Source organism: Sus scrofa, chromosome 12 (genome assembly GCF_000003025.6).
Source record: "Sus scrofa isolate TJ Tabasco breed Duroc chromosome 12, Sscrofa11.1, whole genome shotgun sequence".
NCBI lineage: Eukaryota > Metazoa > Chordata > Mammalia > Artiodactyla > Suidae > Sus > Sus scrofa.
In genome coordinates, this window is record NC_010454.4 from 6,266,754 (window position 1) to 6,282,471 (window position 15,718).

The 15,718-nt window shown below is 56.4% G+C and overlaps 1 protein-coding gene and 1 non-coding gene across 2 annotated transcripts; both read right to left on the bottom strand.

Annotated features, from left to right (window-relative positions):
- On the bottom strand, window positions 3,813-15,718 carry CDR2L (cerebellar degeneration related protein 2 like). Its single transcript, XM_003482949.4, has 5 exons — window positions 15,207-15,718; window positions 9,051-9,163; window positions 8,587-8,735; window positions 7,870-8,034; window positions 3,813-6,352 (listed from the first exon to the last, which is right to left on the bottom strand). Exons 1-5 carry the CDS (start codon window positions 15,283-15,285, stop codon window positions 5,461-5,463), a joined length of 1,398 nt encoding a protein of 465 aa, XP_003482997.1. The 5' UTR covers window positions 15,286-15,718; the 3' UTR covers window positions 3,813-5,460.
- TRNAV-UAC lies at window positions 10,928-11,000 on the bottom strand. Its single transcript has one exon. It is a non-coding gene; the product is annotated as a tRNA-Val (tRNA).

Consider the following 15,718-nt stretch of genomic DNA (forward strand, 5'->3'; position numbering starts at 1 on the left):
GTAGCATGCGTTTGATTCTTGGCTGGAAATTCCCCATGCCGCGGGTGTGGAAAAAAAAAAAAAAAAAAGAAAAGAAAAGAGAGGAAGAAATGAACTTCAAAACTGAGAGGTTCTAACTCTGAGAAAGGTTCAAAATAGAGCAATGTTTGGAAACAGTTAAGCGTTAGCTAAGTTGCTTTGCTGAGAGGCGGTTTGGCAAATAGAAACAGCTCAATGAACATTAGTGATTATTAGTAACACTGGTGGCTGTTTCTTAATGGCAGGTTCTATTTTTAGGAAAAGCATAATTACCTAGAAAAACATGCCCCTGGGAATGCTGGCTGTTTGAAATAGGAGATTGTCATCAAGTCCAGGCTTTACCGTCTTAGCCTCATTGATACAGGCAAATTCTGGAGGAGGGAAAAAATGCTTGTGGAGCTGGGGCTTTGTAAACCCAAACTAGGAAGGGAATGGCAATTGACATGCGCCTTTTGGTCTCTAGGCTGAAAGGGGAGTCTCCGGGGACCCTCCCTGCCCGACTTAGTCTCAAGACCTCAGAGGGAACAGAGGCGTCTCCATGGTGACTGGAAAAAGCTGCTCAGGGGAGCAAAGCCAGGGACTGGCCCAGGTCGACAGCTCAGGGATTATAAATAATAAAATGAGCACCATTTCATGGCATCTTTGCTCTGAGCCTGGGCTCCAGCTCTGCACCTGACCCAGAGTGGAAGGAAAAGGAAGCTGCAGGTTTCCATGGCCCCAAATAAATGCAGCCTGCTCGGGCCATCTGGTGGCCTGGATTCTGGGAGAGGAGGGGGGTAGAGAAGAGAATGGAACAAGCCACCCTGGGGTGGAAAGAAGAGCAGCTGGCAAGCTCCTTTCACCTGCTGCTGCTATGAACCATCCAGAACAGAGGCCCTTCTGGGAGAAACAGGCCTGAGGTGTGCCACCTGTTCCCTCAAAAAGGTGGAACCCAAGGCTGAGGCAAGCCTTCTCTTTCACCACACTGGGCCTCTATAGGCTGAAATGGTGCTTTAGGAAGGGGACATGCATAGGGGTGAGAAGACAGAGGGGAAGACAAGATAAAGCATCACTAAGCTGGAGTTCCTGTTGAGGCTCAGCGGGTTAAGAACCCGACATATTGGGAGTTCCCATTGTGGCGCTGTGGAAAACGAACCCAGCTAGTATCCATGAGGATGCAGGTTCAATCCCTGGCCTTGCTCATTGCCGTGAGCTGTGGTATAGGTGGAAGCTGCTGCTCGCAGCAGTGGCTGTGGCTGGCAGCTATAGCTCCAATTCGACCCCTAGCCCAGGAACTTCCATATGCTGCTAGTGCAGCTCTAAAAAACAAAACAAAACAAAAATTCCTGACATATTGTCCAAGAGGATAAGGGTTCGATCCCCTGACCTCACTCAGTGGGTTAGGGATCTGGCATTGCCACAAGCTGCAGCATAGGTCGAAGATGCAGCTTGGATCTGGCATTGCTGTGGCTGTGGCATAGACCAGCAGCTGCAACTCGCATTCAACCCCTAGCCTGAGAAGGTCCATATGCCGCAGGTGTGGCCATAAAAAGACGAAATCATTAAGGCCTTTCTGGTAGCTGAGGAGCGTAGACACCAAGCCTCCTCTATAGCTGTGGGTTGGGATACCACTCTCATGTAGGCGGTCCACGGGATCTTCCTGTCTTTTCTGGAGTGTCCTAGGTCAGACTGGCTCTTAAAAGTCCTCACCACATGGAGCTAGGGCACCTGCAGCTGCACAGTGGAATTGATCAGGTCTGGATTCGACTATTTCTATGCGACTGAATTACTAACCTTATCTCTAAGCCTCAGGATCCCCATCGGTAAAGCGGAGATTTTTATAGCTGCCTCATAAGGTGGCTGAGGGCATTAGACTCACGGAAGACACTTAACACGCTCTGGGGCATGGGGCAGCAGGCATCAAACATTAGCTGTTACTAAGGGAGGCTAAGTGTGCAGCCTTGGGTTCCACCTTTTTGAGGGAACAGGTGGCACATCTCAACCACACTTAGGTTTCTTGAAGAAGCTTCTTTCTCCTTTCAGAGATCTGATGGCTTTGCCCTGGGATGGGAGGTCCAGCCTGACTAGTGCTCGTCTAGGCCTTTTCTTCTTTCCCGAGGGGCTGGGCAGCCGAACAGAGCCTGGCTCCTGCTGTAAACAAGTGGGCAAGGCTGCCCCCTTCTCCCTGGGAGCTGCTTCCTTTACCACCAGCCTTGTCTGCCTAGTTTCCTGAGAACCTTCCCAGGCTTTCAGCTCAGGGTGTGCTGGGAGGGCTGTCTCCTGGGGTAGCAGATGAGGAGGAGTCCCCTCCTCACAGAGGTTCAATGTGCTTGGCCTTGGGATGGGAAAGCTGTCAGTCTCAGGAAGGAGGAGAGAGGCAAGAGAGACCCCGGGAAGCAGCAACTAAGGACAGAGTGGCTACAGGAAGGAAGAAGGAGAGGGGAAGCCATATCCAGAGGGCGAAGGTGATTTAAAAGGCGAGGGAGGAGTTCCCACGGTGATACAGAGGATGGGGATGGGAGTTCCTGCTGTGGCGCAGTGGAAACAAATCTGACTAGGAACCATGAGGTTGCAGGTTCGATCCCTGGCCTCGCTCAGTGAGTTAAGCATCCAGCAATGCTGTGACTCCAGTCTAGGTCATAGACGTGACTCCGATCCTGTGTTGTTGTGGCTGTGGTGTAGGCTGGCAGCTGTAGCTCCGATTAGACCCCTAGCCTGGAAACCTCCATATGCCACAGGACCTGACACAGTATCCGAGAAGATGTGGGTTTGATCCCTGGGCCTCGCAAGGTGGGTTATGGATCTGGTGTAGGTTGTAGATGCAGCTTGGATCCAGTGATGCTGTGGCTGTGGTATGAGCCTGCAGCAGCGGCTCCAATTCAACCCCTGGCCTGGGAACTTCCACATGTCATAGGTGCAGCCATTACAAAAAAAAAAAAAAAAAGGGCAAGGGAGAAGGGTGGCTGGATGCAGGCCATGGCTTCCTTCGCTCCTCAAGTGACTGCTCTGGCTGTCACACCCACCATGTCCTCTCCAACCTCACCTGGAGGGAGGTCACAGCAGGACGGGAAAGTCCACTTGCACACATGGATGTTAACCCCCCCTTGCCGTTCAGATAATGTAAGAAGCTCCCGCTCTGGGCTTCCCACACCGCAATGCCCTCTCCTCCACGGAAGCTTTTCCACGTGGGTTTGGGATCCAGGGAACCGGCTGTTTTCTGTCTGACGAGAGGAGGCAGTAAGAAACTGACCCCCCCTGCAAAAAAAAGATCCAGGAGCATTTCTTTGACTTCTGAAGTGACCTGGGCTGTCAGCAGGTATGGGGAGGAGAGAGGGATTTGCAAAACCAGTACAGCAAGGAGGATTCACCCCACAGGGCACCTTGCAAGGCCACATGACTGGCATAGCTGGTACCCAACAAATATGTAAACTTCCAATAGCCTGATATGGTTTTTTTGGGGGGAGGGCTTTTTTTAGGCCTTTGAAGTTCCCAGGCTAGGGGTCAAATCAGAGCTATAGCCGCTGGCCTACGCCACAGCCACAGCAATGCCAGATCCAAGCCATGTCTGCAACCTACACTACAGCTCACAGCAATGCTGGGTCCTTAACCCACTGAGTGCGGCCAGGGATCAAACCCAAGTCCTCATGGATACTAGTCGGGTTTGTTACCGCTAAGCCTTGATGGGAACTCTTGGCTGCCAGTCATGGGGGACTGAAGCTCAGGATGTGCCCTCCTTCCCCGCTCCCCAGAGCTGAGTGATGGGAGGTTGGTGTGTGAGATGCACAGAGACAGGACCATGGCTCTGGGGCCATTTCTGCTTTTAGAATACTGCTGCGTTTTTTATTAAAGAAGAGAATAAAGCATTTGTAAATATATTTCTCTCATGTACACTTCAAAGGTGACGCTGGTGGGCAGCTACAGAACTGGGGAGCAAACAGGCAGGAGCCCTTCCCCGACCCATCCCACCCCATCCCCTCCACCCAGATGACAATGACACACAGAGGGCTGGGCGCTGCCCAGCACCAAAGGACAAAGGGTTCCGAGATGTGTGAACGGAAGGACCAGCGGACAGGGCTCATCACGGTGCCGCCCGGAGAGCAGGGTGGCGCCTCCAGGGAGGGTCGGGCCTGCTTGTTAAGAAAACCCCTTTACCCCTTAGAAACAAATAAGGCATGAAGGTTCCCCACTGGGCTCCCAGCACAGAGGCCAGGGCCACCGCCTTCCACTGGGCTGTGTGGCTCCTCCGATGTCTAAGGTCTCAGGATGGGTGGTGGACAGAAGTGGGAACCCTGAGGAATTGCTCAGGGCAAGCTGGGGACCTGGGCATCTCTTAGCTGAAGTGGACCTTCTGAAGTCTCAACAAGAGATTAAACTCCTGACCCTGGTGGGTCCTCAAAAGCCCCCCACAAAAGTGGGAGGTTAAGAGCATGCATGTTATGGGAAGGAGGAGACATGTGCTACATCCAGTCCCATTTCAATACTGCCCAGTGTGGGGTGGGAGTCTTGGGTGGTCTCCAGTTAAGGGGAGGAGGGGAGGATGCTGGGACTGCAGGCAGGTGGCACATGCCCAGGGCATTCTGGGGGTGGCAGGCACGACCTTGGCCTAGAGGGGAGCGTGGGAGTGAATGAGACATGTCACGGTCCCTGAGATGGGGACAGGCAGAGGCCAAGCTCGGTGAGTCAGAGGAGGCGTGCAGAGATAGAGGGCTCCCCATTGCCCGGACCCCTGGAAGGCTTGATGCCCAGAAGGCATTTCCGGGGCTGGGACCAGGGGAAGCTGGCTCTGAGTTGATTGGCTACAGATCTGCGATGGGCTGAGGGTCTCCAGGGAGAAGCCAGCCTTCACTGGGGCTGGAGTTGGGGCCACTCCAGCCTGGCTGAGGCTTGCTGCTCTGCGTGGCAGAGGCCATCTCTGACCTGGTCAGGACCCTAGGGGTGCGACAGCTGGTGCTAGGCGAATGACAGCACATCACAGCTGGGGGGAAGCAGTGAGCGGTCCAGGAGACCCCTGGAAGCTGCAACAGCTGGCTCTGGGGTCCCCCTTCAAGTGTTTCCAGTTGTGGCAAGGGGTCAGGGAGACCTTGCATTGCAAAACATCCCTCAAAAACCCCCAAACTTTGGGGAGTGGGGGGAAGCCAACTGGTCCAGAATGGCTTTCAGAAGCCTGGCCACAAATCTGAGATCGAAGCCCAGGGTGGGGAAGCGGGGGCTGGGGAGCTGGGGCTCCCCAGGGGAGTGGGGTCGTTTGGCTTTCAAACTCTTGGCTGCGCTTTTGGGCAGAGGAAGGATGGTGAAGGGTCCTGGGAGGCAGGACGTATTGACCGGCTCCCACATCTGCAAGGAACTGGGGTCCCTGGGTCAGAGCGCGGCCTCCCACTGGGGTCTATGGCAGCGTAGGGCTCCTTCACTCACCAGAGGCTGCACGGCCCAGGTACAAGGGACCCCATGCAGGCCAGGAAACTGTCACTTGCTGCTGTGCGTCTTGACTTTGGTGGCGTTGATGTCGGCCTTGGTCTTCTGGATCCTGGAGAAGATCTCCTTGAAGAGAGCCTTGTACTCAGGCTGGCTCTGCTCCAGCCGCTTGTCCACAGCCTCCACGTGCTGGCTCAGGCTCTTCTCACCTGCCTTGGCCTCCCCCTGGCCCTCGTCACCCCCCCGGAGGTCCCTCCACGAGCTGTCCCGGGAGATGGGCCGCGAGGTCTGCACGCCCGCGTGCCGCACCCCCGCCCCGTGCTGTCGGCACTTGCTCAGCAGCTCCTCGTACTTCTCCAGCAGCGCGTGGTACTGCTCGTCCACCTCGCGCAGGATGGACATGCCCCGCTTGCGCACGCTGTTGGCGTGCAGCGTGAGGTTGCCTGCGAGCCGGCTGGCTGGGTCTTTGGCCACGATGGCGTTGAGCGCCGTGTCGCTGCAGCTTTTGCGCACGACGTGGCCCGGGGAGGCCGCCGGAGAGGAGACCCCGTCCTGGGTGCCTGAGTCGTCCCCGCTGCCGGGCTGGGGGTCGTCGGCTTCAGGCGCCTGGGTGAGGGGAGCCAGCAGGGCCTCGGCCAGGTGGTCCTCCCGGCCCAGCAGGTAGGTCTTCGCCTGCTTCATCTGCTGCAGCTCCAGCAGCTCGGCCTCCAGCTCCTGCACGCGGAGGCGGCAGCCCTCCATCTCGCACAGCTGCCGCTCCAGCTCCGAGTACTCCTGGAGCACCGCCGCGTACTCGCGCTCCGCCCGCTCCTTGCGCTGCCGCTCCTGGCTCACCTGGGAACGCAGCACTCCCACCAAGGTCTGCAGCCGCTCGTTCTCCTGCTCCAGGGGCCGTGGGCCCAGCTCCAGCGAGGAACTGTGCAGCCGGAAGGCATCCTCGCATCTGGGGAGGCGGGGAGCGGGAGCACGTGGGAAGAGGGCGGGTGGGCATGGGCGAGCCCCCAGCCCCGTCCCATCTCTCTCCTCCACTGGGCTGGAGGGTCTGTCTGCCCCCCCGGAGCCACTCTCCGCCCTGGGAGGTTGACCATAGCGAACCGCTTCAGCCAGGCTTCCGGCTCTTGGGCTCAGCCAATGGGAAGCCCCACAGGGGGGCCGGGGGCGGGAGCAGAGGGAGGTCCTGGGGAATGTCTCCTCCCTGTCCCTTCCGGGTTACTGCCGGACAGGCAGCGCTCTCCACGCTTTCTAGGTATCAGTCACCTCCCGTCTCCTGGTCCCTTTAGGCCTCAGGATGGGTCAACAGCTCCTCACTGATGCAGCCCTAGGGTGCTGCAGTGTGCCCATGGGTTCCCTACACCTCCCTCCCCCCTCTTTATTAATCAGTTACTTTGGGCGAGGCGCTGTCTCCTGCCAGGACCTTTATTGAAATAGTAAAGAAGTTTCCGTCATGGCTCAGTCGTTAAGGAACCCGACTAGAAACCATGAAGTTGCGGGTTCGATCCCTGGCCCCGCTCTGGGATAAGCCAGTTAAGGATCTGGCCTCGCGGTGAGCTGTGGGGTGGGTGGCGGATGTGGCTCAGATCCTGCGTTGCTGTGGCTGTGGTGTAGGCTGGCAGCTGCACCTCTGATTAGACCCCTAGCCTGGGAATCTCCATATGCTGTGGGTGCGGCCCTAAAAAGACAAAAAAGAAGAAAAAAAAGAAATACTCACTAAATGCACCTCATGGGAGTTCCCGTTGTGGCTCAGTGGGTTAAGAACCTAACTAGTATCCATGAAGATGTGGGTTTGATCCCTGGTCTCCCCAGTGGGTTATGGATCTGTGTTACCTCAAGCTGTGGCATGTAATTCTTTTTAAGGGCTGCACCTGTGGCATATGGATGATTTCTGGGTTAGGGGTTGAATTGGAGCTGCCAGCCTACACTGTAACAAGGCAAGATCCTTAACCCACTCAGCGGGGCCAGGGCGCAAACCTGCATCCTCATGGATACTGGTTGGGTTTGTTACCTCTGAACCACAGTGGGAACCCCCACGTTGTGTATTCTTATATTAGGAAGTCATCCCATTAAAAAACTTAACAGGAACTGAAAGGTGGAGTGGTTAACTCCTCCGGGGTGAGAATTCTGGCTTACTAGACAGGTTACCTTGGATAAGACATACAACCTTGGAGTTTCAATTCCTCCTCTGAGTAGCAGGGATGATAAACCACACCTCACGGTATTGCAATGAGAATTAACTCACTTAGCAGAGTGGTAGGCCCACAGCCAGGGCTCATAAACACCAGCTGCTGACTATCATTTGCAACAGGATCAGCCTCTCCAATAGCCTGGACAATGCAGCAACTTTCGTTCCCACCTGCTGCCTGGCATCCATCCCTTCTTCCCTCCTGTGGCTCACAGTCCCAGGCACTTGGAGACACGGTCCAAGGTCCAGGCTGCTCGCCTACTAGTGGCGCCCTCACCTACCGGGGGCTGGTGCACAGCTCCTTGAGGCAGGGGAAGGTATGGATGGTGCGCCTGCGTTCCCGCTTCTCCCGCCGCACTCGCAGCTGCTCCAGGCCCCGAAGCTGCTCCACCTGGGCCTGCAGCTCCTCGACCTGAGTCTGCAGGCGCTCAATGGTCTCTGACAGCCTGGGGATGGGGTGGGGGACACACGCACAGGAGGGACTTTCAGGAGACGGGGCCAGCCCTCCTCACTGCAGTCCTAGAGGGACTTGGGAGTTGGGGACAGGCAGGCAACCTTGAGCCTGGTGCTGAGGTCAGACTGGGAACTCCTTGTATGCCCAAGGACCCAGGCTTCCCCCCCTCTCCGAGGCCAAGCGGAGCATGTCCCTTCTGTTCTGTATACACCCTTCTATCGCTTATTGCCCTACGCTGCAATAAAATATTTACAGGTCTGATGTCCCTCCCGGAGGGCGGGACAATGTCTCTGCATCCCCATCACTGTATTCCCAGTGCCTAGAACAGCCTGGTGCGGAGTTGCTGCTTAAAGAAGGGTTGTGACCTAAATATTAAACCAGCCCACATGGACAAGGGCAAATGTGGCTTCTGGGAGAAGGAGCCTGAGTCACACCTACTGGTCCATGGGCACACAAGTACACCCAGCTCTGGACCTCTCCTGGCCATCCCAACCTCTCCCGCAGCGCCCGGCCCTCTGCCCTCTGCCCTCTGCCCAGTCCTCACCCATGGATCTTCTGCTGGGCAGCCTTACTCTCCAGCACCAGCTTCTGGTTGGTCAGCTCCAGATCTCGGGCTGCCAGGTCCAGCTGCTCGTACACTTTGGCGTGCTGCTCATTCACGTGCCTCAGCGTATCCAGCTGCTTGGTCAGGTACTGGGGGTGGGGGTGAGAGGTGGGTGAATAACCTTTCAGAACAGGGTTGGGGAAGATGTCTCTGCCTGGGCTCTCCTCCCACCTCTAGGAACAGGTTTGCTTCAGTGTATTCCTGTGCAGCGGAGGGAGGGGTCAAGACGGTGATGCAATATGGCTGCCTGGGATAGTTGCACAGGTTGTAAACTGCACAAGGCTGTTGGATCAAGGCTGGGCCTGCTAAGAGGGTACCTCTTCCTAAGCTGCACAAAGGTACACAAAGGCCAAGGGGCCCTTAATGGGTGGGGGAGCACAAGCAAGGCCCATACGTTCCCTCACCTCAATCTCCTGAACTTGCTCCTCGTTGGTGGAATACATCTGCTGCAGAGACTCCTCCAGCTCCTTGTTCCTCTCCAGCAGCGTTTTTCCCAGCTCTGCGGCCAAGTGCAAGTCTGGGGGGGACAGGGCAGAGAGTGGGAAGAACATGAGCAGCTGAGAAGGAAGTCAGAGGCCCCCCCACTCATGTTCTGAGCATTCATTCTGAGCTGGGCTTCAGGGGTCCCAAGAGAACCAGGACACAGGGGCCACCCTTGGGGAGACCCCCGGCCTGGAAGGGGACGTAAAAGCCAAGACACTAGCCGTTGCTTCTGCCTGGAATGTTCTCTCCCCAGACACTCCCAGGGCTCATCCCTGCCTCCAAGCCTGTGTTTTAATGTTACCTTCTCCAGGAGGCCTTCCTCAAACATTGTTTCAAAGTGGAAAAAAAAAAAAAAAAAAAAAATGGAGTTCCCATCATGGCTCAGCAGAACGAATCTGACTAGCATCCATGAGGATGAAGGTTTAATCCCTGGGTTAAGGATCCCATGTTGCTGTGAGCTGTGGTGTAGGTCACAGATGTGGCTTGGATCCCATGTGGCTGTGGCTGTGGCGTAAACCAGCAGCTTCAGCTCCAATTCGCCCCCAGCCTGGGAACCTCCATATGCATCGGGTACAGCCCTAAAAAGACAAAAAAAATCACACACACACCCCCGCTTTGTTTTTCTCCTTAGCCCATACCACCAGCTAACTTTACCAAACAGTTTGCTTATTTATCTTGTTCATCTCCCCTTGACTAAGCATTGCTCACAGTTCAGGGATATCCCCAGGATCTAGAACAATTCCTGGCACAAAGCAGGTGAATAATAAATCTTTTTTTGAAAGAACGAGTGAGTGGACTGTGATAAGAGCATCAGCAGACCCGGGCCAAGTGCCTGCAGACAATAGGTAGGGGAGTGTTCACCATGGGGGCTGGGGGCGGTGGGAGGCTCAGGCAAAGGGCAGTCTTGGAGTTGGGCTTGGAAGACCAAGTGGAGGTCACTGAGGGGGTGGAGGCAGAAGGGCTTGCTGGGTATTAGAACCAGACAAGGCTTCAGGGCTCTTTTGACCAGTCTCCTTATTCTATGGATGACAGGCTGGACAGGGAAGAAAGAGGACCTGCCCAGATCATTACATGGCTTATAGCCACATTGGAAGCAGAATTCAGATTCCCTCTCCCCAGCTGGGTACCATTTGGTCCCAGTGATACGTGCCTCCCTCTGCAACCTTCTCCTTTCCCTGGGCAGCAAAACCAACCCCTTCCCCTAGTCGCCCTGATTCTTGCACCCTGGAGGACTGGAATCTCCTCTCCCTAATGCCAGCCAAAGGTAAATGAACACCTATCAGAGAGGCCAGGGAGTTCCTGCTGTGGCCCAACGGGATCTGCAGCCTCTTGGGAGCCCTGGGTCGCAGGTTTGATCCCCCTGGCCCGGCACAGTGGGTTAAGGATCCGGCATTGCCGCAGCTGTGGCAGGTGGCAACTGTGGCTTGGATCTGATCCCTGGCCCAGGAACGCCATATGCCCAGGTTTGGCCAAAAAAGAAAACAAATAGAGAGGCTGGGAGGGAATCTGGCCTGTGTTTAGGGAGCTGTATGTGGGGAGGGGGGAGGAGTCGGAAGGAATCGGCAGGTGCCAGAATCCCTAAAAATTCTCGTAAGTGCATCTGGAGCTGTGTGAGCGCACCTCGACATTTGGACATTTGGGATGGCTAATTCCCCATATGTATGCAGAACTCCTTTTAGAAACAAAGGGTAATATATTTATGAATATATATTCAAAACACATTTTATAAATAGACTATTATTATTATTATCATTATTATTTTAGCTGCCACATGCAGCAGCTTGAGGTGGGATCTCAGTTCCCAGACCAGGGTTTGAACCTGGGGCCACAGTGGTGTAAGCACTGAGTTCTAACCATTAGACCACCGGGGAATTCCCTAGACTATTTTATATATTTATATGATAAAAATTAAATATATAAATATTTATAATTTATAAATGTTTACAGATAAGTCATCTATATTTAAATACAATATTTAAATAAATATAAATATAAGGGACACCTAGGAGCATGTTATGGTCTCCAAGAGGAGGAGAACTCAATTTGCTACGTTGTCTGTTTGGTGGAAATTCGGTAAGATCACCCCCAGTTCATGATGAAGGGGGAACACCATCGTCCTGCTCTCTCTAGTGGGATGGTGAGTATGTGGCTCATCCATAAACACTAGCAAATAATTCAGGTATATTATTAAAAAAAAAAATCACACACATCAACATTTTTTCCTTGAAATCTGTCAGGTGATCTGCGAAGAGGCCGTTGCTACTGATGCTGCCTCCTGCGTGGGCATCGGGGGACAGGCTCTGTTGGGAGGCTTGTGTGGAGCCCCTGTAACTTAACCTAGAGCTCAAGGTCAAAGGCAGAGTGAGGAAAGGCCAAGAACAACTGCATTGTATGCTCTTCCTTCCAGGTGAGCGTCTGAGCTGTGTGTGTGCGGCCAGCAGCGTGGGCTGGGGCAACTGCAAGTCTATGAACCAAGGATGCTGAAGGCAATGAACGTGACCTGGGCCACCTAGTGATTCACAGACAGGGAGGAAGGGAACCCAACAGAAGCGGTTTGGGGTCGGGGAGAATCTCAGAGACTGTCTCCAGGAAACTGGATCACAATGCAAGCTAAGCTGGCCAGAGCTTCCAGGAGGGATCACGAGAGGAGTCTAGAAGCTGCAGAACAGGGGACTGAGTGGAGCCAAGTGCTGGGGAAAGGACACCAGCTAGATGGGGGCTGGGGACAGTTCTGGGGAGGGTACAGCTCCCCCTGGACCAGAAGGGGAGGGAGCCCTGGGAGTGGGAGAATGGAGGAGCCAGCTAAGCCGGAAGTCGAATCTGGAGTAATATACAGCCTGTCACAGCCAGATTCATGGGCCGGGAAGGTGCTGAGTCTGAACTGGCATGTCCCCGGCCTGGACCCCCAGAGTTTTCTGGGGTCTCCTACAGTGGACGTCAGCAGTTTTGCCCTCTGAATGCCTCCTGAAGTGTTGCCCAGCAGTGATGTTCCAGAGCCTAAGGGTGAAAGACTGGGAGCCAAGGGGGTAGCTTTGAAAATAAACTTTGAAATCCCACTGCCTCTCCTGGTTGGGGTCAAGGCGGGGCTTCATAGACTCTGGAGAAGAGAGGTAGGAAAGGACAGGGATGGGCATAGGGACAAGGGACAAAAATAAAGGGGGAGGGAGGCCATCTACCACCTGGCGGGCCTGCAGCGGTCCTGTCCGCAACCTCCAGGGCACAAAGGTCATGAACTCTGGGTCCACAGAATTGGGGTCCGGTCACCTCCCTCCCCCTGCCATGTCAGAGCCTTCCCCTGAGGCTGAGACTCAAGGTCAGGAGCCTGGGACTTCAAATCTGTGACTCAGCAGCCACCTCTCAGCCCGGAGAGCGGTACCCATAGGGCCAGGCCACACCTGGGCCAAGGTGGGGGAGGGAGGCCGGCAGCGAGAGTGCCAGCGCTTAATAATTAATGGCTTTTTCTATTTTTGCAGGTGCTTGTGGCAGTGGCAGAGGGAACACAGAATGGAGGACCTCGTTTGTCCCAACTGCCTCCCTCCACTGGGACAGACAGCTTCAAAGTCAAACAGGAGGAGCTGGAGGGCCAAGCTCCTGAAAGCAACGTTGGGGATATGTCCTCAGGGGACATGGGGCTAGCTGAGAAGAAACACATCCTAGGACACTCAGAGGCATCTAGGGAGCAGCTGGGCAGGAGAGAATTTGGGGACTGGGTTCAGGGTCGGGGGAAGCCACAGGCACCTGATCCCCAGTGTGACTGTGGCCTTTGGACAGAGCTCCCCCAACCACCCAGCCCTCAGTGAGGGAGTCTGAGACGTCCTCCGCCCCCTGCCCCCTCCAGATCATTCCTGCTTTCCAGTCATGCGTGATCTTTTCACATGGCTCTGTGCCTTGGTATAAGCACCCCTCCACCTAGAGGGTCTGCCTCCCTCCTGCCTTCCTCCTGCCTGGGGGCCCCTAGTCACCCTCCAGCTCAGAAGGGACTGTAAGTGGTTTTTGGGTCTCACAGCAGGAGGCCTTCAGAATGTTCTCACTGTCCCCCCTGTTGCTCTGTCCCAGTGGCTGGTTTGATCCCATTTCTGCCTCCTCTGCTGGAATGTGGAGACTCCCAAGGGCAGAGATCATGTCCCCAGGCTCAGCACGACAAGCAGTTCATGGCAAGCAGACATTTGGGTTTGGGTCGAAAGCTCGTTTCTTTGGAGATTGCCTCATTTCTGGTTCCTGGGCTCTGGCCACTACTCAGGCTAGAGGCCAGGCCGACTGCTGCAGACGAGCGAAGCCAGAAAAGCAGGGGCCTGCGGGGCCTGTTCTCCACCTCTGGCCCCAGAGCACGGCCGCCCAGCCCAGCTGGAATCTTGCATCGCTCCCTCTCCGGATGCAGCACATCTCCACCCCTAGTCCCTAGCTCCTTCCTCCCACATCTGGGCTGGGCACGATGCCAAAGGCTTCTTAGGGGAGCAGGAATGAGACGAGACAGCAACAATATCAGCATCTGCCTCCCGGGAGGCCATCTTCCCAGGCACTCAGCTTCCAATCTTTCCTTCCAGGCCTGCCTCTTCCATGAAGTCCTCTCACTGCATCTTATCACCCGCATTCAGTTACAAGCCCAACTCCACCTGCCCAGGTGCACCTAGGAGGCCAGGGATGGGTCTATTCCCAACTCCCAGGATAGTGTCTGACACTTAAGTGGAGCCTGATAGGTGTTTACGCACCGTGAGGTTTTGGGGGCTGGTGCCCAGGATGGGGGAGGGGCTTCTTGCAGCCGTTATTGGGCATCTCACTCCAGGCAGGGAGGCTGAGGGTAGCCTCCAGGGCATAGAGTATGGTACCGTTCAGCCCAGCACCCCACATCCCACACTGGTCCCCCAGAGGCTCTGATTAACCCACAGTACTGAGGACAAGGACACAGGCTCATCTGCCAGCAAATCGGGCCACATGGGGATGTGGGTCAGGGCCAGAAAACAAAGGCTCCGGGATCTGGGTAGATGGTAGATGGCTCACATGAGGGTCAAGGCAGGCGTCTGGGCCCCATGGCTGGAGACGCAGAGCAGAGGGTGTTGGCACACGCTGAACCAGACTGTGTCCATACCCACCGGCTTGCTGAGTGACTGTGGTCACTCCTAGAACATGTTCCCAGCCCCTCCACCTCTGATCATCCAATATGAGGCGTTCTGGGGAGGAGAAGGTGGGTGCGGCAGTGCTCCAGCAGGCCTTGGCCCTGACCCTCTTAGGCCTCCTCCTCCTTCCTGTCCTGACAGCCCCGCCCCCTACTCAGAGTGATGTCACCTCGGCCACCTCATCACCAGCTTCTAACCCCCTTCCAGTCACCCTCTTTGCCCTCAGATGGGAAAGAAGGGAAGGTGGCTCCCTCTTTACTCAGGCTGTGATCTGGGGTATTGCTCAGAATTCCCAAACCTGCCCCCCCCCAAACCTTGCGCCATTTGGGAGAGGAAGGGCCGGGGGACTCCTCCCTTCCAAGGCAGATCGGACTCCTGACCGTCTCTGCTTCTCCACAGGCAAAGTACCGCACCCCCATTCTCTCTCTGGGTAGAGAGGAAGGGAGTTGGGGAAACTTTCTAGGAGTCTTAGAGCTCAGGAGTCCTGGGCAGGGAAGGGAGCCGCTGGATTTGGAATGGGATAACTTCCCCCCGCACACACACCCGCGCGCGCACCCACACACACCTCCCACACAAAACCCCTCTCCGCAAAATAGAACCAAGGAGCCACCTCCTGGCCTCCAAAGACTTCCAGCCAGGACTCTCAGGCCCTCCCCAATATGCCCGGGGCGCCTGGGCAGTTCTTGCCTCTAAGACAGAGGAGGCAATCTAGGTGAAATATGCCCCTGTTGTTCCGGGAAAGAGGAAGACCGCTCCCTCCACTTTTGCAGGTCTCCACCGGTCCGGTTCGAGTCCTCCCGGGCAGCGCTCCCTCTCTCCACGTTCGCATTCTCCAGACGCATCACCCCTCCGAGTCTGCCGCGCCGGGTGCAGATCAGCCCTCCCCGGGGTGTTACTTCCCAACAATGGAGAAGCGGACAGGGGTCGCGGGGCGCTCCCCGATTTGCCGCCCCCTGCGCTCACCCTGCTCCAGGTCCTGCTGGTCGTACCAGGGCTCCTCTTCCTCTGCAGTGAAGTCTTCCATCCTGGCAGCCCTCCGCATGGCCCCGCAGGCGGCAGGCGGGCGCTGCGGCGGTGCTACTCAGGGCCGGGGCGCAGGGCCCGGGACAATGCAGCGGAGGCGGGCCGAGCCTCCCGCGTCGCGAACTCGGGCTGCAGCGCCCCCGCCCGCGCCGCGCCCCCTCGCCATCGGCCGCAGACCGTTGGCGCGCCGCCGCGATCCGGCCCGGTCGGGGTCCTGCGGAGCTGGGGGCACCGGGCGGCGGCCGCACAAAGGGTGGAGGGGCGGGGACGGAGGGCGGGCGGCGGCAAGGAAGGCCCAGGCACGCCGACAGGTCTGGGGAGCTAGGATTTCGCGGGCGCCGAGGCGGGCGCCCCCTGCCCCGCTCCGGCCTGCGCTGCCCCGGGACCACCCGGCGACACCCAGAGCCTCCGCTGCATCTTGGCGGGGTTGGCCCCGCGCTTCCCAAGCACCC

Coding starts and splice junctions, on each gene's coding strand:
- CDR2L (XM_003482949.4), bottom strand. CDS start 15,285: ATGCGGAGGGCTGCCAGGATGGAAGACTTCACTGCAGAGGAAGAGGAG. Junction 9,164..15,206: donor CCAGCAGGACCTGGAGCAGG/GTGAGCGCAGGG, acceptor TGTCCCCCCCAG/ACTTGCACTTGGCCGCAGAG. Junction 8,736..9,050: donor AGCAAGTTCAGGAGATTGAG/GTGAGGGAACGT, acceptor CCCCACCCCCAG/TACCTGACCAAGCAGCTGGA.